We start from the raw sequence: 24,878 nt of genomic DNA, 5'->3' as shown, positions 1-24,878 counted from the left end.
TTTGGAATTATTTGCATCTTTTTGCAGTACAGTTTTGAGATGTTTTAGGCTGCAGCTATATTTTCCCGTTTGGGGGGGGGGTTCTGGTGAGTTTTTAAGGGCTGAGCAAAATGGCTTCACGGAAGTATTCACTCTGTTTGTGTGTACCGGTAGTGAAATTGTGGGTGACATTTTGCTGAATATTCTTGGCAGGCGGAAGTAAAATTCCGCAACAGAAAATTCTGAGGAATTCCAGCTCCCTTAACATTGAAACTACTCGTGGATGAATGAGCTACCGTAGGAGAGCTAGGCTGGAAAAGGCAGGAGCCAAAGCCCATTGCTTCCTTCTCTAATACTGAGAAATATTAAAAACTGGATCCACAGATGCTCTCTGTTGTGGGGGCAACATAAGGGATGGTATCTTGCTGAATGTTATCCAGGTGAGGACTGCAGTCGTCTAATAAGAACAGCTTGAAAAAAGGGCATTTTTCAAAACAAAAAAAATTGTCAGAAAATTATTTTCTGAGAAATTTTGGCTCAGCTCTGTCTTGCAATGTGAGATTTCTGCCACTTGGAAGCTTTAGTCATCTGTGTTGGAGGTTTATTGTGAAGCTAGCTTGGCCAAAGAGGCTGTACTTGCAGAACTGTTGCTTGCTCCACCTGTGGTGGCAATTGACCTCTAATCAATACTAGCCCTTAACCAAATGGCACCCCAGGCAGAAACAAGAATGTTTGGTGCTCCTTTTCCTTTTTCTAGGTTTTGGATATCTTGTTATTTGGTATCTGAAGAAGTGTGCATGCACACGAAAGCTCATACCAATGACAAACTTAGTTGGTCTCTAAGGTGCTCCTGGAAGGAATGTTGCTATTTTTTGTTTGCTTTCATAGCCTACTGCATAACTTTGATGCACAATTTAATCAAGCTATTGTACATTTTTCTGTGAATAGTAATAATCAGTACCATAATATCAACATAATGTTATCTGTGTGGGTCGGTGTTGTCTTTGCAAGCAAATCTGTATTGTTTGTTTCAGGTGTTGCGTGGGTAGCCTGTGACAATGGCACCCACGTGATTTTCTCAATTATCATTTGCTAAATCAGTCTTGCTATGTGATGGATCCTTTTGGTATTAGCTGCAGATGAATCCAACATTTGGGGCAGACTCTGCCTATTCTGCAAGCGCTGCCCCACCTGACTGGAAAATATTCCTAGGAAGAGAGGTCAAAGTTAGACTGAAATTTTACAATGTCAGAGCGTGCTGACATAGTCAATACGCTATGTGGCACTGCCTTTGAATCATAGAATGATCACATTAGAAGGGACCTCAAAGATAATCAACTCCATCCCTGCCCATGCAGGAAAAACATTGCTACAAGTGATTTGATGACATACTTTGTGTATGCCATCAAATGCCAGCAGTGCCCTTCAGCTCTCTATATTGAACAAACAGGCCAAACCCTACGCCAAAGGATAAATGGACATAAATCTGTCATCAGGAAACCACAAGACAGAGAAGCCAGTAGGAGAACACTTCACTCTCCCAGTACATTCAATAGAGGATCTCAAAGCAGCTGTCTTATTACAAAAGAATTTCAGAAATAGACTTAAAAGAGAAGTTGCTGAATTACAACTCATCACTAAACTGAAAACTATGGAGAGACCTGGTTTTAATAGAAATATTGGATTCTTGTCTCATTACATATACTATCCCTTGCAGAGACATCACCTTGCCGACAAAGGTCTGTACAGTATAGTTAAAGCTATGGTTTTCCCAGTAGTGATGTATGGAAGTGAGAGCTGGACCATAAAGAAGGCTGATCGCCGAAGAATTGATGCTTTTGAATTATGGTGCTGGAGGAGACTCTTGAGAGTCCCATGGACTGCAAGAAGATCAAACCTCTCCATTCTGAAGGAAAATCAGCCCTGAGTGCTCACTGGAAGGATCCTGAAGCTGAGGCTCCAGTACTTTGGCCACCTCATGAGAAGAGAAGACTCCCTGGAAAAGACCCTGATGTTGGGAAAGATTAAGGGCACAAGGATAAGGGGACGACAAAGGATGAGATGGTTGGACAGTGAATTCTCGAAGCCACCAACATGAGTCTGACCAAACTGCAGGAGGCAGTGGAAGACAGGAGTGCCTGGCATGCTCTGGTCTATGGGGTCACGAACAACAACAACATCCCTTGCTTTTCCCCTGTAGGACTAATTGCAGTTGTTAACAGTCCTCAACAGGTTTACCATACCCATTGAGTCCATTATCCATCAATTACTACCGGTACCCTCCTGAGAAAAACCCCACCCCACCCTTCCTGAATCTAGGTCACAGGTCACAGGCTCACACCATGTTCAAATCTTGAATGTGCCCTGAAGACAGGATTAGTGAGGAAAGAGACAATGGGGAGGTTTCCCTCTTTGACCTTGCAGAGAAATATTTGAGGTCAATTTGTTCAGGACCTTTTCTATGGGGTTTCAGACATGTGGTTTATATATACAGTTATGAACATTTATTTATTTTTTATATATGACCTTAAAATTCTTATAACAGCCTCCATTTGGAATGAGGGAACGACTTGGGTCGTAGACACAATTGCTCCCAAATGGCCCTGGACTAATTTTAAAGCCAGTTTGGAACCGTGGTATACTGGTATTTTATTCTTGGTATTAGTAATATTGGGCTTCTTTTACACTTGTATTTTTATTGCTGTGAGTTGCTTTCAATGGACTTTGCTTGGAAAAGCAGCATATATTGTAAGTAAAACCCTTCCTAGGGTTAGCTCTGTATTCCAGTTCAAATGCTTGCCAGCCCCATTCAAATCCTTACATGGATTGGGTTTGCAATCTAGCCAGGTCCTGTGGCAGCACCAGTTGTATGAACTAGCCCATCTACACACATGGTTCCTTACATCTTATGGATCCTAGTGCCCCCCCTTTAAAGCACAGAGGCTGCCAGGTACATATGGAGGAATCTGTCAAATTTGCATTCTTGCTTTTCATGTAGCACCTAAAAAAGCCAATGCAATTCTGGGCTGCATCAATAGGAGTATAGCATCTAGATCAAGGGAAGTAATAGTACCACTGTATTCTGCTCTGGTCAGACCTCACCTGGAGTACTGTGTCCAGTTCTGGGCACCACAGTTCAAGAAGGATACTGACAAGCTGGAACGTGTCCAGAAGAGGGCAACCAAAATGGTCAAAGGCCTGGAAACGATGCTTTATGAGGAACGGCTTAGGGAGCTGGGTATGTTTAGCCTGGAGAAGAGAGGGTTAAGGGGTGATATGATAACCATGTTCAAATATATTAAAAGATGCCATATAGAGGAGGGGGAAAGGTTGTTTTCTGCTGCTCCAGAGAAGCGGACACAGAGCAATGGATTCAAACGACAAGAAAGAAGATTCCACCTAAACATTAGGAAGAACTTCCTGACAATAGGAGCTCTTCGGCAGTGGAATTTGCTGCCAAGGAGTGTGATGGAGTCTCCTTCTTTGGAATGCTTTGTCAGGAATGCTTTGATGGTGTTTCCTGCTTGGCGGGGTGTGTGTGTGTGTGGACTGGATGGCCCTTGTGGTCTCTTCCAACTCTATGATTCTATGATTCTAAGTTCATTTTTCCACATTTCAGCGGTCTTTGATTTCTTTTTTTCTTTTTAAGGACTCATGAACATTCTTCAGCTTTTCAAGGCATATTTCTCTGAATATGCACATTTTTTTGTGCAGTGCCCATTTCCACAAGCAAAAACACATTTTTGTATGCCATTTTTCACTAATATGCGCATTTTGGGGGCCCACTTTCCTCAAATATACACATTTCTGTGCACATTATTTGGAGAACTGCATAGCGGAATTCTGAGAAGTCTGGATTTCGAAGAATAACTGTGTTTCGGTTTACCTATTGGTCCATAAAGTACAAATTAGGTAGGTTTGCATTGAAATGCAAACTGAGCCATTCCTACTGCCGAGAGTCTGAATTCTCAGCTTCTCCCCTAACCCAACAGAGGCAGAGCAGTTGCAGTAATGATCCCTCCAGTCAGTATCCTGTAGAGATCCTCTGCAGCTGATGCAGAACAGAGCCAGATGCCAGTGTGGACATGCACAAAAAAGAGACAGAAGCTAAAGCCTTTGTGATATTCATTGCTGCACAACTAGAAATCCAATTCCATTTGATGTTCCTTAAAAAAAAAATCTCCCCCAGCTGTTTGCTCAGATTATTTAGTGGCCATCCAGCTGTGAGAATTGGCTTCTCTCCCCCCCTCTTCCCCCTCTCATATTCTGACCTCATATGAGCTTGGAATGAATCCAAGGAGCCAGTGCTGTGGCCGACAGCATTCTCTGTCAGAAACAAAAGAGGTCAAATTATTAAAAGAAAGTAAGAAAGGGGCACTCTTCACATCCAAATAGAGAAAACAGATGTGCGGTGACTGTTTTTTGGTACGCTTTCCAGCAGCAGCAGCCCTTTACATTGGGAGAAGGCGCATTAGGCGGATATGTTATAAATATGTACATTCATCACCATGGCAAAAGATCTCGTGGCGGCTATTAATTTTAGGGGCAGAATACAAGGTCTCTTTCAGTGCCTACCGGATTCGGGTGCCAATGGGCCATGTGGTAGCAAGGCTCGCTTTAGACACTTCTTGCAGACAGAACTTTGGAGCTACTGTGGGACAAGGCAGGCAGTGAGGAGCTCCTTTGAGTCTTTGACGCAACAGCAATTTCAGCCGGCAGATTACTTTCACCACGAGATGTGCTGCTGCGGCGAGCTGTGTTTCTTGGGGATGGGGAAATGAGGTTTGTGATTAGTTGGGAATAAGCAGCACTCTTTCGCTAGACCCGTGAGAGGATGAAAAGGATGGTAAGTGACTCTTTTGATGCCACTCTCCAATTATAAATGCAGCTAGCAAAATGTTCATCATTAATTAGGGTAGGGAGGGTATGTACTGACGGAGATATTTTATATTGCAAGGGCCCCCTTGAGGATGCAATGGGCAAAGCCAGCCCTATGATTAGGTAGTGCTTGGGCAGAAGATGGCGTTCCAAACTGTCTTTGAGTTTTTGGATCAGCAGTGCTGTTTCCATTCATTTGAATGAATGAATGAATGAATGAATGAATTAAAAAAAACCCCGTAACAAATAAAGTTACAGAACACTGCTCTTTTTCAAATATATTCTTGAAAGTATTGTCATGAGGGGGGGGAGGTTAGTCTAAATGCTTGGGCCCTCTTCTAATTCTTGGAATAGCCAGGCTAGCTTCTTGAGGTGATAGCCTGGGTGATGGGCCATTAAGGGCTCTGTGCAAGTTGACAAAGGGGTAGGAGCCCCTGCCTCAACTTGCAGGTAGTTAGAAGGACAAAGGCAGAGTTGAGAGCTGAGAGTGAAGTGATATGAGCTAGAAACTGGAAGAAAAGCTGCAGACTGGGAAGCTGGAGAGAGTCAGAGCGATGCTTGGTTTCTGTTTGAATCCAAGGCTGCAACTACGGTATGCAGTATTGGAGTATTAATACTGGGAGCCCCTCCACCTTAGGTTCAGGTTGTATATACTGTATGTGTAGAATTATAGAATTGTGGAGTTGGAAGGGACTTGAAGGGTGATCTAATCCAACCCCTTGCATTGCAACCTCTGCTTGAAAACCTCCAATGACCAAACCTAAAACAGCCTAATGAGGATTGAGCCTGAGCATACTGCTGGGTTTAAAGCACATCCCACCCCCCACAAGAAAAAATAATATTGGGAACTGTAGGTGCTAGGAATTGTAGTTCTGTGAGGGGTGACCTTACACCCACATCACACATTTAAAGCAAATTTAAAACATTTGGCTTCCCTCTGACTACCAAGAATTCTGGGAACTGGAGTTGGTTAAGGGTGCTGGGAATTGTAGTTCTGCGAGGGGTCAACTACAGCTCCCAAGATACTTTTTGGGGAGAAAATGTGCTTTAAATATATGGCTGTGGTAGAGTTGGTTGGGACATCTGTCTGTCTCTGGAGACACTGGAGAAGTGCAATTTGGGGCCAAAGTCAAACTGTTGGAAGGTTTCAGCGCCTGCTGTGGCTGCAGTTACTCATACAGGAGAGAAGTGTTTTGTTGCAGCTGAGGCAGGAGAGAAGTGTTTTGTTGCAGCTGTGTTGGGCCAAAAGATTCCTGCCTTGCAAGCGGGTTGGACCAGATGAGCCTGGTCATGGAAGCAGGCAGGATTTTTTTGGAGGGGAGGGCAAGACGACCGCCTATCATCATCCTCTGTCTGGCTCTGTCTAGCAGATTTGGAATGAAACATCTCAACCAGTGGCAGAGCTTCATGCTCCGGCACCGGGGGGGGGGGGGCGGAGAACAAGCAGGGGCGGGGCTGGTGTGTGTCCCGGGGCATGGTGCGCCGCCCGCAGGGGCATGGTGTGCGTCCTGGGGGCGTGGCACATCCCCTGCAGGGGCATGGCAGGCGTCCTGGGGGCGGGACACGTCGCCTGCAGGGGCGTGGCGCCCAGCACAGGAGGGGGGGCAGCCGCGATGGCACCCTACTGGCATCACACTGCCGGGGGCTGTGTGCTCCCCCCGCACTCCTCTTCCTCCGCCAGTGCTCTCCACTGTGCTCCAAGTGCTCAGAAAAAAACTGTCAACATCTTTCTACAATTTCTACTTTATTTATTTATTTATTTGATTGATTGATTGGAGGGGCCAGCTGTCCCCCCAAGGCCCCCTAACTGCACCCATGTTCCTGCTTGCAGGTGTGCCAACTTGAATAAACTATTGGGTGTGTTATAATAATTTTAAGGTCTTAGATATATAATAAATTTTCATAAATGTACAAAGCAAACACGTTCATAAATGTATAAACCACATGTCTGAAACCCCACAGAAAAAGTCCTGAAACCATTTTGTCCCTCCCAAATTGACCTCAAATATTTGAAGGAAAATGGAAAAGCCTCCCCATTGCCCATCACATGGTCTGAGGGAAGGTGGACCAGCCCACGGCTGAAAAAGGTTGCTGACCCCTGCCTTAAAGGTAAAGGGACGCCTGACCATTAGGTCCAGTCGTGACCGACTCTGGGGTTGCGGCGCTCATCTCGCTTTGTTGGCCGAGGACCGAGGGAGCCAGCGTTTGTCGGCGGGCAGCTTCCGGGTCATGTGGCCAGCATGACTAAGCCGCTTCTGGCGAATCAGAGCAGTGCACGAAAATGCCATTTACCTTCCCGCCGGAGCGGTACCTATTTACCCCTGCCTTAGGACATCCCTGTTTTCATCGGAGAAACGTTGGAGGGTATGGAGTTATTGCACCATGGAGCCATCTGAAGGCAGCCCTGTATAGGGAAGTTTTAAAAAGTTTTATTATTTTTTTATATATATGTTGGAAGCCGCCCAGAGTGGCTGGGGCAACCCGGTCAGATGGGCGGGGTATAAAGAGTAAAATTATTATTATTATTATTATTATTATTATTATTATTATTATTATTATTATTATTATTATTATTATTTATTACGGTATTATTGAATAGGACGCCCCTATTTGCATCAGAGAAATGCTGGAGGGTATGTCCTTCCCACCACCCGGCGAGAAAGGAACTTTCCCCGGGCGGAAAGTGTAGTTTCCGCGCGCTAGGACCTGGCAAGCGCCGCGCGGCGGAGATGTGCGACTTCTCTGCCCGAGCGTGTGGGTTGGCGGCCGCGGAGCGGGTAGAATTACGCTGGCAATCCCAGCCCCTTGGCCGCCTTTCCACGGGACCGCTCTTGTTTGGCGAAGGAAAAGAAGATCTGCCCAGAGAGAGACGGAGAAAGCAAGAGGCAGACGCAGAGAGCGCTCGGCGGGGCGAATACATGGGCCAACATTAGGACCCAGAGAAGCCGGCGATGATTTGGGCAGTAGGTAAAAAAGCTCCGCTGACATTCCTGGCATTCCAGCGCGAGGAAATAGGGGCTGTTTGGAGTATTTCGTGCGTGTTTGTTTGCTGCTTTTTGGAGCGCCTGCAAACGGCGCTTTGCAACAACGCAGCCTGTCATTTGCACGCTTGGGGGGGGGGAGAGACACCCCTCCTCTCCCCATTGCTTCTCTCCTCTCCTCTCCTCCCCTTCCTTCTCTTTTCTTTTTCCTGGGCTGGGCTGGAAGTGGGAAGCTGAGCTGCGCTCGCTTCGCGGGGTCTCTGCTGGGAAACTTCGGAGCCAAAGAGGTAATGACGGAACTGTGCGCGGTGCGGGAACCGGGGCAGCTACCGAGTCATCCTCAGCAGGGATGGAGAGAGGAAAGTGCGGAGTTGCCTGCCAGTTTTAGGACTCCACCCCCCCCCCCTCCACTCCCTAGGCATGGATGTTTATAGCGATCTGGAAAGCCAAAGGGGCTAGTTGTACTCTGGAAAACTTTTTCTTTTTTTGGACATATGGTAGGAAAGCTTTTCGTTTAGCTTATTTTTAAGTTGTTAACCCGCGAAGAGTCCTAATTTCTGTCAAGTTGAATACGGGCTGCTCCATAGTTCAGCTGACTGCATTGGAAAAAGTAGAGCACAGGGAGAGAGAGAGAGAGAGAGAGAGCATGAGAGAGCACGACCACGAGCAGAGCAGAGCAGAGGAACTGCCTCTAATTTAAAAGTGCATAACACTGTAATTATTTGTATCCTGCTTGGGGACCTTTTCGATCAAGTGCCTTGTAACTATCCTGCATAAAATAAAGAGCTGATTTCGATAAGCGTGATATTTTCCTACATCAGAGCAGTGCTGCGGGTACATGCTAGGAGGAAAATAGCAGGAAGGAAGGGCATATTTATAGTGCATTGAGAGTGTTGTTGAAAAAGCAGGGCATAGCGTGCCAGGCTGTTTTTCATTGCTTGACAGGAGGTTGCTTTAGCATTGGGCGGCTGCTTTAGCTTTCCCTCCGTTGCAGCGTGTATCAATGTGTGGTTTCCAAAATAGGTCTGTCATATGGTGGGGTTTTGCTCTGCCTTTAGGGAGATGATCCATGATGGCCAGGTTTAGTGCTCTTTTGAGGCTCAAGAAAAGTTGGTGGATTGGAGGGTTGGATTGGGGGGAATCCAAGGTCAGATGGTTGCCACCCTTTGTTTCTCTGGGGAGGCTCTTGGCCCCCAAAGAGGTTTCCAACAAGCAGGCATATGTCCACGCTACAGAAGCATTTTCCGTGGTTGTGCCTCCACGGTTGGCATTTGCTTGGGCACCCTATCATGTTGTCTGCCTGTTAAAAAAAGTTGGCAACCCTTTCCAAGGGCCGCAGTTATAAATGTATGACTGTGTGGCGTGCCTGGTTTCTGAAACGAACCATGTTGGGGATCCACAAGCCTGCAAAGAACCTGTGAAGAACGTGGCTCCTGAATGAGGCCAAAAGGCCCATCCAGTCCACTTCCTGTCTTCGCAGAGTCCAACCAGATGTCTGTGGGAAGCCTGGAAGCAGGACCTGAGTCTTGCACCATCTTTTCTAGAAGCTCTTCTTTTTGGGATTGTGGATGTGATGGAGGCTGAGTGTGCTTGCTTAGTTATGAGAAAAATCTGGAGGCGCCGTTGATTCAGTGGGGAGGATCAATCCTTCGTATGCAGAGCTTCCTAGTTTAAGTCATGTCTGGTTTAAAAAGGAACTCAGCTGGCAGACCTGGGAAATACCTGTGCTTCATATTTGGGGGAGTTGGGGGGGGGAGTATTGCAGAATCCATAGCTCTGTGGCAGAGCACTTGCTTTGCTTGCAGAAGGTCCCAGGTTCAATCCTGGGCATCTCCACTTATAAAACAATCAGGTACAAGTTGGTGGCGGGAAAGACCCTCTACCTGAAACCTTATAGAGGTCCTGCTAGGCAGAGTAGAAAAAAATACTAGCCTAGATGGACATAGGTCCTCATAGGTCTGTGACACATGCATTCACATCGCACTGCAAATGCAGCTCCTGCTCCTGTGTGTGCTACAGCTCAGGAGTCTTGACTACAAAATTGGCTGCGGTGGAACTTTTGGCACCTAAAATCCTAAAACGCCTGTGACCCAAATTCTTTGCAAGCATGTCATCTTCCATGCTGACCTACTCCTGGCCTTAAGATCAATAGATGATGCCCTCTTGGTAATTCCTGTGTAGGATGAAGTGTGTGGTGTTGAGGGTTCAGGAGAAAGCCTTTTGTATTTCAATGCACCCGGCCTCAACCCTAATACAGTGGTACCTCGACTTACGAAGGCAATCCGTTCCGCGGCGCTCCTCGGATGTCGAATCCTTCGTAAGTCGAAGCGTCCATTTTGCGCATGCGCAAAGCACGATTTTGCGCTATGCGCAGAACGCACGCACGGCGAAAATACTTCTGGGTTTGTGGAAACCTTCAAAGTCGAAACCTTCGGAAGTCGAGGCATTCGTAAGTCGAGGCACCACTGTACAACTTTAGGTGATCGGTTAAGGTGCACTTTTTTGGGCGGCCGGTTGGAGGAGGAGAGACCTAACTGGATAAATTGATTGATTTGTTGCTGCTGCTATTATCAAATGGTTGTTGATTTGTTATGTATTTGAGGGTTGTATTTTGTGGATGTTAACCTTAGTTTTTATCTTGTCTAGTTTTGTTGTAAAACCCTAACCCTACCCCCCCCCCATGGCTCATAACAAAGGTAGTATATAAACACTCCAAATAAATATTCTGACTTTATAATAATGCCCCAATACTGGCAAGAAGTTTAAAAAGATAAACTTCTTTCTGAGCCTGTACAATTCTGGCAAGGAAGCAACTCTGCCTGTAGGGTGGTATGTGATTCTACCAGTTCATTGACTTGTTTGTTTTTAGTGTATGAAGAGAGCAGGAAATATTTCCAATACCGCATAGTTTTCAGTCAACATACATTGCTACAAAAACGAAACATGTCTTTTGTGTGGACCCTGGACAGGCCCCAAAATGGTATCATAATCTTCTCCATATTGCAGTAATGCAAGTGTGTGTGTGTGTGTGTGTGTGTGTGTGTGTGTTTTCATGTGTCATTTGGTTAATTTCCAAAACATAATGACAGCTGAGATAAGAAAACAACAACCAGCTCTTGGACAAGCTTGTACATAGTACCATCCATGACACCCTGCTCCTCAAACCACTGATTATGTAGAAGAGCCCGTTGGTAGACCAAGTTGGTATAATATAGTGCAGGCATCCCCAAACTTCGGCCCTCCAGATGTTTTGGACTACAATTCCCACCATCCCTGACCACTGGTCCTGTTAGCTAGGGATCATGGGAGTTGTAGGTCAAAACATCTGGAGGGCCGCAGTTTGGGGATGCCTGGTATAGTGGCTAGATCAGTCTCCTCCGACCTCATGCCCTGCAGATTATCTCCTGCTCCCATCAGCCCCTGACAGCATGGCTCGTGGTGAGGAATGCTGGGAGTTATGGTCCAACAACATATGAAAGGCACCAGGTTGGGGTGGGGGGGTGGGATTGGGTTAGAGCATGGGACTTTGGCCTGGGTCCAAATCTCTAGTTAGCAGCAAAGATTACTGGGTGGCCTTCCTTGGCCAGTCACTATCACTCAACTTAATCTACATCACAGGGTTGCTGTAAGGAAGAGGAGCTGTGCTCCCTGGAGGAAGTGGAGACTATAATCCAGCCTTTTATTTAACATCTTGCCTGATATACAATGGCTGTGACCAGGCTGGGATAGCAAAGTTGGTAGAGCGTGATAATAATATCGTAGTAATAATAATTTTTTAGATATTGGCTGGGTTTCCCCAGCCACTCTTGATCTCAGGGTTATGGGTTCAAGCCCGATGTTGGGCAAAAGTCTCCTGCATTGCAGGGGGTTGGAGAAAATAACCCTTGGGGTCCTTTGCAACTTGACAATTCTACAATTCCAGGATTGGTTAGGGGTGTGTGTGTGCGCGCGTGCACGAGATAGAGGCTGGGGACAGGGACCTGTTTTCTGAGCATACATCCAGGTTTGCTTGCACAAAACTTACACAGTGCCTAGTCTTTATTGAGTCCTTATTCTGATTTGTTTGTGGTGAGGTTACACAATACTGCTGGTTTATTCTGATTTCATCCTTTCTTTCTGTCAATCATTGATTCCACACTTTTCAGTGCATTTCACAATCACTTTCCTAACCGCCGAAAATAAATGAATATTGGGCCTTGTTGTACCAGAGCGATAAAGCCCCTTCAATTGTGTAAACTTACATTTCTGGTGTGGAATTGAATCCCTCCCCCTCTCTCTGGAGTCAACTTGGGTGAGAGAGAAACTGAGACATAATAGCGGCAAAGAACAGGGTCTTTACATCAGTAGCTCCAAGGCTGTGGAACAAACTTCCCTCTGTAGGTTATAGCTCTCCCTCTCTATTGACTTTCCAGCAAGGGTGCAAAATAAAGTTTCTGATCATTTGGCCTTCAGTACAGCTAACGGTAGTTAGCTAGCTAGCTTGGTTGTTTGGTGCTGTTTCTGTTGTCTACAGGTTTTGTTTCTTTTGTTTTTAGGCGTGGGGAGTAATTAGGATGTTTTTGTACACTGAGTTTGTATGAAGGTGGCTAACAGGTTATTCTGAATAAATAATAATACAATCAGATTGTTGTGACGTGGGGTTCGTGATTTCAGCTCTCTTGACATAATATGCTGGAGACAGTTCTCTAGTAACACTTCTTTATTAAAGCAAACAAAATTGAGCTCTGGGGGGAGGAAAGCTACATTTATAGCGACAGGGGACTAGCTAGAAAGGGATACATTTTGGAGGGAACAATATCAGGAAATCACAGTGCTGCCTTTTGGAGAAAACCAATAATAAGACAGAGGATCCAAATACAGCAGCTTAAATGAACCAATAGTAGCTGTACCTTCTGGAACCAAAAGGCAGTTACTTTACCCTAATGCAAATACAGACAATAGTAATACAGATATAAAATCCTTTGACTCAATACACAACACAGATACCGGTAGTAACGTTTATCCTAACAACAGGGCATCTGGCTCTATGTAGTTTCTGTGGATTCAGTTAGTTTATTTACTTAGGCAGTTTTGTGATTTCCAAATAAATAAAATTAAGAGCGGTAGGGGAGTGTACAGGAAATGTATATCGCAAACCAGGTCATTAATTAAAAACATATTGCACTGTGCTCAGTTTAAAAATGAAGTTTATCGTATGTGCTGGCCATCTGTCATGAGATTCCTGTGTCGCTGGGGTTGGTCTAGATGACCCTCTGGTAACTTTTCAACTCTATGCTTCTACCATACTGGCATTTCTTCTTTTACACTGTTATTATCCCTACAACTCAGAGTGCTGTATGTACCCTAAATCTCTCCTGCATCTAACCAACCCACCTCCAAATTCTGCAAAACTTTGTTATTCAGCAAGCAGAACCATGTAAAAAAGGAAATATTTTTTCTATACCTATCTCCCATTGCTGATCTTGATATTCTTAGAGCAGAGTTTTAACCACTCTCCCAGCTCAATATAATAATAATAATAAATAACAACAATACTTACAGTAATTACCATTCTGTGTATAACACACTACAGTTTAAGCTGCTTCTATGTGCTTTGTAATGTTGTTGTTGTTTAGTCGTTTAGTCGTGTCCGACTCTTCGTGACCCCATGGACCATAGCACGCCAGGCACTCCTGTCTTGCACTGCCTCCCGCAGTTTGGTCAAACTCATGTTCGTAGCTTCGAGAACACTGTCCAACCATCTTGTCCTCTGTCGTCCCCTTCTCCTAGTGCCCTCAATCTTTCCCAACATCAGGGTCTTTCCCAAGGATTCTTCTCTTCTCATGAGGTGGCCAAAGTATTGGAGCCTCAGCTTCACGATCTGTCCTTCCAGGGAGCACTCAGGGCTGATTTCCTTAAGAATGGATAGGTTTGATCTTCTAGCAGTCCATGGGACTCTCAAGAGTCTCCTCCAGCACCATAATTCAAAAGCATCAATTCTTCGGCGATCAGCCTTCTTTATGGTCCAGCTCTCACTTCCATACATCACTACTGGGAAAACCATAGCTTTAACTATACGGACCTTTGTCGGCAAAGTGATGTCTCTGCTTTTTAAGATGCTGTCTAGGTTTGTCATTGCTTTTCTCCCAAGAAGCAGGCGTCTTTTAATTTCGTGACTGCTGTCACCATCTGCAGTGATCAAGGAGCCCAAGAAAGTAAAATCTCTCACTGCCTCCATTTCTTCCCCTTCTATTTGCCAGGAGGTGATGGGACCAGTGGCCATGATCTTGGTTTTTTTGATGTTGAGCTTCAGACCATATTTTGCGCTCTCCTCTTTCACCCTCATTAAAAGGTTCTTTAATTCCTCCTCGCTTTCTGCCATCAAGGTTGTGTCATCTGCATATCTGAGGTTGTTGATATTTCTTCCGGCAATCTTAATTCCGGCTTGGGATTCATCTAGTCCAGCCTTTCGCATGATGAATTCTGCATATAAGTTAAATAAGCAGGGAGACAATATACAACCTTGTCGTACTCCTTTCCCAATTTTGAACCAATCAGTTGTTCCATATCCAGTTCTAACTGTAGCTTCTTGTCCCACATAGAGATTTCTCAGGAGACAGATGAGGTGATCAGGCACTCCCATTTCTTTAAGAACTTGCCATAGTTTGCTGTGGTCGACACAGTCAAAGGCTTTTGCATAGTCAATGAAGCAGAAGTAGACGTTTTTCTGGAACTCTCTAGCTTTCTCCATAATCCAGCGCATGTTTGCTATTTGGTCTCTGGTTCCTCTGCCCTTTCGAAATCCAGCTTGCACTTCTGGGAGTTCACGGTCCACATACTGCCTAAGCCTGCCTTGTAGAATTTTAAGCATAACCTTGCTAGCGTGTGAAATGAGCGCAATTGTGTGGTAGTTGGAGCATTCTTTGGCACTGCCCTTCTTTGGAATTGGGATGTAGACTGATCTTCTCCAATCCTCTGGCCATTGCTGAGTTTTCCAAACTTGCTGGCATATTGGGTGTAGCACCTTAACAGCATCATCTTTTAAAATTTTAAATAGTTCAGCTGGAATATCATCACTTCCACTGGCCTTGTTATTAGCAATGCTTTCTAAGGCCCATTTGACTTCACTCTCCAAGATGTCTGGCTCAAGGTCAGCAACCACACTACCTGGGGTGTATGAGACCTCCATATCTTTCTGGTATAATTCCTCTGTGTATTCTTGCCACCTCTTCTTGATGTCTTCTGCTTCTGTTAGGTCCTTACCACTTTTGTCCTTGATTATGGTAATCTTTGTACGAAATGTTCCTTTCATATCTCCAATTTTCTTGAACAGATCTCTGGTTTTCCCCATTCTATTGTTTTCCTCTATTTCTTTGCATTGCTCATTTAAGAAGACCCTCTTGTCTCTCCTTGCTGTTTTTTGGAAATCTGCATTCAGTTTCCTGTATCTTTCCCTATCTCCCTTGCATTTTGCTTGCCTCCTCTCCTCCGCTATTTGTAAGGCCTCGTTGGATAGCCATTTTGCTTTCTTGCATTTCCTTTTCCTTGGGATGGTTTTCGTTGCTGCCTCCTGTATAATGTTATGAGCCTCCATCCATAGTTCTTCAGGCACTCTGTCCACCAAATCTAAATCCTTAAACCTGTTCCTCACTTCCACTGTGTATTCATAAGGGATTTGATTCAGATTGTATCTTACTGGCCCAGTGGTTTTTCCTACTTTCTTCAGTTTAAGCTGGAATTTTGCTATAAGAAGCTGATGATCTGAGTTACAGTCAGCTCCAGGTCTTGTTTTTGCTGACTGTATAGAGCTTCTCCATCTTTGGCTGCAGAGAATATAATCAATCTGATTTCGATGCTGCCCATTTGGTGATATCCATGTGTAGAGTCGTCTCTTGTGTTGTTGGAAGAGAGTGTTTGTGATGACCAGCTTGTTCTCTTGACAGAACTCTATTAGCCTTTGCCCTGCTTCATTTTGAACTCCAAGGCCAAACTTGCCAGTTGTTCCTTTTATCTCTTGATTCCCTACTTTAGCATTCCAATCCCCTGTAATGAGAAGAACATCCTTCTTTGGTGTCATTTCTAGAAGTTGTTGTAGGTCTTCATAGAATTGGTCAATTTCACTTTCTTCAGCACCGGTAGTTGGTGCATAAACTTGGATTACTGTGATGTTAAAAGGTCTGCCTTGGATTCGTATCGAGATCATTCTGTCATTTTTGAGATTGCATCCCATTACAGCTTTTGCCACTCTTTTGTTGACTATGAGGGCCACTCCATTTCTGCTACAGGATTCTTGCCCACAGTAGTAGATATGATAGTCACCCGAACTGAATTCGCCCATTCCCTTCCATTTTAGTTCACTGATGCCCAGGATGTCGATATTTATTCTTGTCATCTCATTTTTGACCACATCCAGCTTACCTCCACTCATGGTTCTTACATTCCAGGTTCCTATGCAATATTTTTCTTTACAGCATCGGACTTTCCTTTCGCTTCCAGGCATATCCGCAACTGAGCGTCCTTTCGGCTTTGGCCCAGCCGCTTCATCAGCTCTGAATCTACTTGTACTTGTCCTCCGCTCTTCCTCAGTAGCATGTTGGACGCCTTCCGACCTGAGGGGCTCATCTTCCAGCGTCATAACTTTTATATGCCTGTTGTCTTTGTCCATGGAGTTTTCTTGGCAGGGATACTGGAGTGGCTTGCCAGTTCCTTCTCCAGGTGGATCACGTTTAGTCAAAACTCTCCACTATGACCTGTCCATCTTGGGTGGCCCTGCATGGCATAGCTCATAGCTTCTCTGAGTTATTCAAGCCCCTTCGCCAGGACAAGGCATTGATCCATGAAGGGGGTGCTTTGTAATAGCGGGTACCAAATCCCTTTCAAAGAGTCAGATATGAATGGCTAGGATTTTTTTTTTTTTTAAAAAAAACCTCCTGCAGTGGGGAACGGTGTGGTTTGCATAAGAAAAACCACACACTGGTGTTAACAATGGGCTGGCTAATTGCAGGAACAATTCTAAGTAAATGATCCTTAAAAGGTCTTTCCTTGGCAAACAGCCTGAAAAAAGAGAGAGAAAAGAGCAGGCAGACTCTGTGTTGACTGCTCTAAATGCCAAACATACAAGAGGGATTATCTTCCATTATTTACTTCCAGGGTTCTTTCTCATTGGGAAACTGCAACTGAGGTTAAAAGGATTCAGGCTGCAGCTCAGTACAGAGGAATCTAGTTTGGTGCAGATGAATGAGGCAGAGAACATTTTAGCACACTTAGCACACTAAAGTGATATGGAAATGATTGGCAATGGTGACAATAGTGATTATAGTATTCGTCCTTATTAATAAGCAGGGTGGGTTTATTTAAATGGGTGGGCTGGGTCCAGACTAACAGTGCAAGCTAAGTTCCATTCAGTCCAGTGGGGCTTATTTCTAGGTAAATGGGGTATAGCATTTATTTATTTACTGTATTTCTAGGCTGCCTTTCATCCGTGAGGATCATGTGGCAGGTAGCTATTGCCCTCATGTTGTTTTAACACGAATACTTCAAATTCTTTTTGCTGTTGCTGGTGTATACCAGTAATGGGCAACCTTTTGAGCTTGGTGTGTCAAAATTCACCAAAAAAACCGAGCATAACTTGGGTGGTTGTCACCTCGAGAAAAAAACCATAATTTCACAATATTTATAGTTTAAGTAACAAAAATGTATAATTGTAATATATAAACCAAAAACTAATTATTTAACCTAACCAAACCAAAAACCCCTTATTTATCACAAAGTGCCCAGAGTTGTTGAGCTTTTTGGGTGGAGCTGCTGACCAAAGTTTTGGAGTTTTTTTTTGGGGGGGTGCAAAAGTTGCTTTGCTTTTTTGGGGGGGATGCCCCAAAGCTACTGCGCTTTTTTGGGCATAAAGAGAACAGAAATAAATGACGAATAATACCTTCACTGGAACTAACACGCAGCACTGACATAGTCTGCCAAAGCGCCAAAAAAACCAGCACAGAAAGGGTTAAAAATGAACACTGTTACACACAATCATAGTCTTCCAAAGCGCCAGAAAAAAGCACAGAAAGGGTTAAAAAACCAATCTCTGGCTACCAACAACAACAACAAAAAGGATCCGGGTTTTAACAGCAGAGACAAGCTCTAGTGGAGACAAGTTGTAGGAGGAGCGGGAGAACAAAGGGGGAAAACAACAACAACAACAACAACAACAACGCAAATGGGCCGATGGGGCGCATGCCAGCAGTGAGGGCTCTGCGTGTCACGTCTGACACGCGTGTCATAGGTTCGCCATCACTGATCTAGTAGGAGAGGCTGTGGAACCTGTTAAACAAGGCATGCCCTCCCTGAAGTTAGTGCATTATTATTGTTAGTATTATTAGTATTATTAGTATTTTTTGTTGTTGTTTAGTCATTTAGTCGTGTCCGACTCTTCGTGACCCCATGGACCAGAGCACGCCAGGCACTCCTGTCTTCCAATACCACTTTTTATTTTTAAGGGGGTGGGGGTGGGGAATCTCAATCATGCCCCAGAAGCATTTCCCTTCATTAATTTGTCTAATCCCCTTTCAAGTCCATCCACTTCTGCTTTCTTCAGAAGATTAATTTGGTAGTTGTGATGTTGCACCAGACTATGCAGGGGTGCGTGCTCAAAAAGCCCATCTGAGCTGATGTGTGGGTGGATGAAATGAAATACTACAAAAGACTGCTTTTATACTTGTTTCTTGGAACATAAGCCAGCTGTGTGTATGGTTTAAAAAGTGTAGATTCCGTGTTAGCATTCTGTGTTTTATGCTACAATGGGTTTGTTTTAAAAGTAAAATTAGCTCCTGAAATGAACAAGGACACATTCAGAATGGTAACTTAAAGTCTTGTCTGTGCCATGCTACTCATAACTAGGTTATTCCACATGACAGTGTGGGCTTGACACAGAAAAGTGTAGAATGAGCCCAAAATTCAGAGTGGGTTGGTTGTAGCTGGCCTAGCTCTGTAGCCTTGGCCTAGCTCTGAGGCAGGTTTGGTTTAGGTGTGGACAAGGATTGGAATGTCCAGGAACGGGTACGGGGAGCGGCTTGGGTGTCAGGCACCAGTTCAAGCAGTTATGGAGCAAAGGGTCACGGGGCAGGCACAGAGAGCCATGCAGAAGGGCAGTAAGGCTGAAATGTTCCTGGACTTTGCAGTGCCAGAATTCAATATATTTGTGACTATGCTTTCCAATAAATATAGAAGCCCTTGGGAGACAAGGCTTCTATGTATAGACATTTTCATTCTTTGAAGTATCTGTGTGAAGTGTAGCTCTGTGCAAACTTTATATGTGCTGTGAAAACTGAGCAGTGTTGCATAGATAATTTAATCTAGAGCAGAAGTGGTGAATTTGTAGCCCAGTCAGGGGTCCCTTTACCTTTACCTTTACCTTTAGGTGTTGCTCGAATACATCTCCCTTCATCCCTGGTCATTGACCATGGTGGCTGAGGCTGATGGAAATCGAACAACATCTGGAGCACCATACGTTTCTGGGCGGGACACAGGGCCGGCTCTAGGTAGAGTCCTGGGGGTGTGGGGCATCGGGCCAGTAGCCTGGGTGCCGCGCGGCGAAAGCCATGCTGCGCCCTGCGAGGGTGGGGGAGCCGGAGTGATCTCTGCCCCTCGGCGCCAGGGCGCGTGACCTGCTCGAGACTGCCCCGACGGGACAATAATTCCTCCAGATCATTGTCCCGTTTCCAGTATAGGTTATTTCCAGTATAGGTGATGCCTGCAGGTCAAAGGGTGCAAGTTTACTAATTGTGGGCCAAACTAGACAGTATGGTAAATGTGTGTGTGTGTGCATTTAATATACTCAATTTTTGCTATTTAAATAGCAGCTGATGGGGTGGGGCAGCAGTCAGGACCATGTAGTGCTGAGGAGGGATGTTAATGCAAGCCTGGTGAAAAATGCTCCAGTAAACCTGTAGTATAGCCTCTCTAGGAAGGAAATCTGCCATTGGTGCCTAGCAAGCAACTGTGAATAGCAGCAGGGGTTGGGGGATACATCAGGACTGAACTCAGGGTTCATCTTCACTCTGGACAGTCCTGATCCCCCTTGCTGATGCTTATCTGTTTGCTTTAAAAGTATCTTAGGCCACTTTTTAGGCAAAGTTGCTTCTTTCAGAGGTTTACAGCTATGTACAAATAGCAGATGGCAGAAAGCGAGGAGGAATTAAAGAACCTTTTAATGAGGGTGAAAGAGGAGAGCGCAAAATATGGTCTGAAGCTCAACATCAAAAAAACCAAGATCATGGCCACTGGTCCCATCACCTCCTGGCAAATAGAAGGGGAAGAAATGGAGGCAGTGAGAGATTTTACTTTCTTGGGCTCCTTGATCACTGCAGATGGTGACAGCAGTCACGAAATTAAAAGACGCCTGCTTCTTGGGAGAAAAGCAATGACAAACCTAGACAGCATCTTAAAAAGCAGAGACATCACTTTGCCGACAAAGGTCCGTATAGTTAAAGCTATGGTTTTCCCAGTAGTGATGTATGGAAGTGAGAGCTGGACCATAAAGAAGGCTGATCGTCGAAAAATTGATGCTTTTGAATTATGGTGCTGGAGGAGACTCTTGAGAGTCCCATGGACTGCTAGAAGATCAAACCTATCCATTCTTAAGGAAATCAGCCCTGAGTGCTCCCTGGAAGGACAGATCGTGAAGCTGAGGCTCCAATACTTTGGCCACCTAATGAGAAGAGAAGAATCCTTGGAAAAGACCCTGATGTTGGGAAAGATTGAGGGCACTAGGAGAAGGGGACGACAGAGGACAAGATGGTTGGACAGTGTTCTCGAAGCTACGAACATGAGTTTGACCAAACTGCGGGAGGCAGTGCAAGACAGGAGTGCCTGGCGTGCTATGGTCCATGGGGTCACGAAGAGTCGGACACGACTAAACGACTAAACAACAACAACAAATAGCAAATCCATAAAATCCAACAGTAAAAGCCAGCTGAAACAATTAACATATCCCAGGCATAGGCAACCTTGGCTCTCCATATGTTTTGGAAATACAACTCCCATGATCCCTGACCACTGGCCCTGTTAGCTAGGGATCATGGGAGTTGTAGTTCCAAAACATCTGGAGAGCCAAGGTTGCCTATGCCTGACATATCCCATCACCAGGAACATACAAACCAGCATATCAACATACCCTCCTTAGTTCGAAAGAATAGCATCTGACAACCTAGATTAGTCCCCAAAGGCCACAATTGGAAAACTGGTCTTTCCGGGCCCCTCCAGATATCAAGGGCGGGTGTTTTTAGTCCCATTTTCATGGCACTATGTTGTTGTTGTTTGTTTACATTTCATCCAAGGATCACAGGGCTGTTTACAACAGAAAAACAGAAAAACACATACCATAGTAACAAACAAAAGCAACCTTCTTCTTTGGCGATCACTTGTAGGCAAGTAAGATTGTCTTCCATAGACACGGTTTTAGCAATGAGCCCGTAAGTGACTGTGGAGGTCAATTCTGGATCCACACATCCTTCCACAGTGGGGACATTGGTTTCCGTTTGCCAAGCGTGGCTTCCTTTTTGCACATTTCTCCCTTGCATCCTGAGTTTGAGTGTCTTCAAAGCCATGACACCTTTGGTAAAGGCATGGTGCCTATAGATATATAAGGAAGGCAGCAGGCAAGCCTTGCTATAGAGCAAGAGTTCCACTTCAAACGGCAATAATGCAGTAACATTGGGGAAGATCGCGGGACAGCTAAAATAAAGATGAATGGTACTGTAAGTGGACAATCCCCTATAAATCCACCCAAATGCACTATGGCATGTTGTCAAATTTACCTGCAAAAAGGCACCAGTCTGAGCATAGCTGCCAAGTATCCCGTTTCCGCCGGGAAAACCCCTTTTTTCTTACTGTTTCCCGGCGGTCTCCCGTTTAGTGGAAAATCCCGGTATTGTCCCTTAAATCGGCTTCTGCCCGGCGGCCATTTTTCTGGTGCCGCTTTGCCCTTCTATGGGCACCAGAAAATGGCGGCGCCGGCGCCGGAAGTCGCTTCCGCGCATGACCGGAAGTTGTGTGACGTGACTTCCGGTGGCGATTTGCCCTTCTATGGGCATCAGAAAATGGCGGCGCCGGCGCCGGAAGTCGCTTTTACGTGTTTCCGGTCATGCGCGGAAGCGACTTCCAGCGCTGGCGCCGCCATTTTCTGGTGCCCATAGAAGGGCGAAGCGCCACCGGAAGTTGCATCACGCAACTTCCGGTCATGCGCGCGCTGCCGATCCCGGATCTTTACGTCCCGAACTTGGCAGGTATGAGTCTGAGTCTGGAGGGTCCTGTGGCCTGTTTAAAGTTTGCAATTGTGAAGAGGCTGGCCTGATCTCTGTGAATTGGATTCCATCACTATGGGAGGGGTGTCCCACTGAAATGTTAATGCCAGACATGCTAAATTCATGTATGCATTTATGGTCCAGTTCAGCCCTTATGATTCCTGTCCCAGGCCACATATAAACTACCTCGTCATACACTGAATGATAGATAGGCAGCTGTTCTGAATAAACATAGCAAGGCAACAACAGATGGTTCCTTCATGGCTGGGACACATCTGGAGACTTAGCATACCTGGGGTGGACACATGGCAGGTTATTTAGGTGCAGTGGCTCACTAAATGGCTCGGACAATTGGTTGTCTGTATGTGTGGCTTGCACTCCCAGAAGTGCAAGCTGGATTTCAAAAGGGCAGAGGAACCAGAGACCAAATAGCAAACATGCGCTGGATTATGGAGAAAGCTAGAGAGTTCCAGAAAAACGTCTACTTCTGCTTCATTGACTATGCAAAAGCCTTTGACTGTGTCGACCACAGCAAACTATGGCAAGTTCTTAAAGAAATGGGAGTGCCTGATCACCTCATCTGTCTCCTGAGAAATCTCTATGTGGGACAAGAAGCTACAGTTAGAACTGGATATGGAACAACTGATTGGTTCAAAATTGGGAAAGGAGTACGACAAGGTTGTATATTGTCTCCCTGCTTATTTAACTTATATGCAGAATTCATCATGCGAAAGGCTGGACTAGATGAATCCCAAGCCGGAATTAAGATTGCCGGAAGAAATATCAACAACCTCAGATATGCAGATGACACAACCTTGATGGCAGAAAGCGAGGAGGAATTAAAGAACCTTTTAATGAGGGTGAAAGAGGAGAGCGCAAAATATGGTCTGAAGCTCAACATCAAAAAAACCAAGATCATGGCCACTGGTCCCATCACCTCCTGGCAAATAGAAGGGGAAGAAATGGAGGCAGTGAGAGATTTTACTTTCTTGGGCTCCTTGATCACTGCAGATGGTGACAGCAGTCACGAAATTAAAAGACGCCTGCTTCTTGGGAGAAAAGCAATGACAAACCTAGACAGCATCTTAAAAAGCAGAGACATCACCTTGCCGACAAAGGTCCGTATAGTTAAAGCTATGGTTTTCCCAGTAGTGATGTATGGAAGTGAGAGTTGGACCATAAAGAAGGCTGATCGCCGAAGAATTGATGCTTTTGAATTATGGTGCTGGAGGAGACTCTTGAGAGTCCCATGGACTGCAAGAAGATCAAACCTATCCATTCTTAAGGAAATCAGCCCTGAGTGCTCCCTGGAAGGACAGATCGTGAAGCTGAGGCTCCAATACTTTGGCCACCTCATGAGAAGAGAAGAATCCTTGGAAAAGACCCTGATGTTGGGAAAGATTGAGGGCACTAGGAGAAGGGGACGACAGAGGACAAGATGGTTGGACAGTGTTCTCGAAGCTACGAACATGAGTTTGACCAAACTGCGGGAGGCAGTGCAAGACAGGAGTGCCTGGCGTGCTCTGGTCCATGGGGTCACGAAGAGTCGGACACGACTAAACGACTAAACAACAACATGTGTGGCTTTACATATAGTGGCTTGGGGTCATAAGGAAGTTCATGGAAATAAAGTTTCCCATGTCCTCCTCTCTCCATCACTACATCCGACTTTGTTCAGGGGCAGGGCCAAGTAACCCTCCAGAGAGATCTTTGGAAGATGCAGTCAGCTACAAAGGGATGGGAAACTTTTCTTAAGGGCACCACGATCAGCTAATGTAACCCAGCTAGTTTTGCCATGACCTGATGATTGTTGTCTTGTGGTAACATAGAGGCAGGATTTTCACTGGTGACACCACTGTTGTGGAATGCTTTCTCTCTTGAAACAGGAGAGGCCCCATCTGTGTTGGCATTCTGCCAGCTCCTTAAGGCTCACCTATTTAGGCAAGCATTCCCCTGAATTGAACTTGTGGTTTTATTGTTTTAATTAATTCCGCATCGTATTTTTCCAGATAGCTTGGTCCTACCTCCAACGTAAATCCTGGCTTCGCCCATGATTCCGACATTACAAGCCTACATAGCTTTTGTAAGATATTTCCGGCATGCTTATCTGAGTTTGAATACAGTAATAGGGATGAGATACTGAGATCAGCTGCATCAAACCAACTTGCCCCATTGTTCAGCTGTGGTGTGTTTCCAAACCAGCTAACACCTACATTGTGTCTAAGAGAGTCAGGTGTGTTAATATTAGCTGCCCCGAGGCTGTAGGAGAGCCCTCTTCTCCTATCCAGGGTGCAATTCTGATTAAAAGGATGTGAGTCAGCTTGAGCTGGATTTACAGCTGTCTCTCCAGATGCTGAGGCTGGCCTCCTTCCCCATAATTCCCAGCTTAAAGAAACAGTGCTATAATAAAACTCTTGCCCCCTTTCATCAAATGATTAAAGAATAAAAGGAGGGGTTTTTTGCAATTATTTGAGAGACTGGGGAGAAGGGAGAGGGAAGCAGCTTTAGAAGGCAATAAATGCATTTGTATTCATTTCCTACTCTGCATCTGATACAAGAATCCCAAATTCTGTGCATGCTCACACGCACACATACATTTTGGTGAGATGTAATGTGCCACTTCAATAGTTTCCGCACCCAGACTCCACTGAGATAAGCTGCTTTCCTGTTGCAATCTTTTTGGCCAGTGGAATCAGATTTGTGAGGGGTTTCTAGGCTGATTTGCATGCTGTACTCGCTTAATCCATGATCAGTTGATCGCTCA

The 24,878-nt window shown here is 45.2% G+C and overlaps 1 protein-coding gene across 4 annotated transcripts in view; it reads left to right on the top strand.

Annotated features, from left to right (window-relative positions):
- Positions 1 to 24,878, top strand: part of AMOTL1 (angiomotin like 1) — a 77,578-nt gene that overhangs the window by 14,161 nt on the left and 38,539 nt on the right. The window contains exon 1 of one of the 4 annotated variants that reach the window (XM_035115557.2): positions 7,574 to 7,820. The exons of 1 other annotated variant lie outside the window; for it this stretch is intronic. Coding sequence is in view for 1 of the 3 variants with exons in the window: in XM_035115555.2 (XP_034971446.2) it covers positions 7,809 to 7,824 (16 nt within the window). In the remaining 2 variants the exon portion in view is untranslated. Of the gene's footprint in view, positions 1 to 7,573; positions 7,825 to 7,901; positions 8,126 to 24,878 lie in introns of those variants that run through there. 2 more of the 4 variants (XM_035115555.2, XM_035115556.2) reach the window with 2 other exon arrangements.

Source organism: Zootoca vivipara, chromosome 4, assembly GCF_963506605.1.
Source record: "Zootoca vivipara chromosome 4, rZooViv1.1, whole genome shotgun sequence".
Classification (NCBI taxonomy): Eukaryota; Metazoa; Chordata; class Lepidosauria; order Squamata; family Lacertidae; genus Zootoca; species Zootoca vivipara.
Note: the sequence above shows the minus strand (reverse complement) of the source record. Positions and strands in the feature narration are given on the sequence as shown.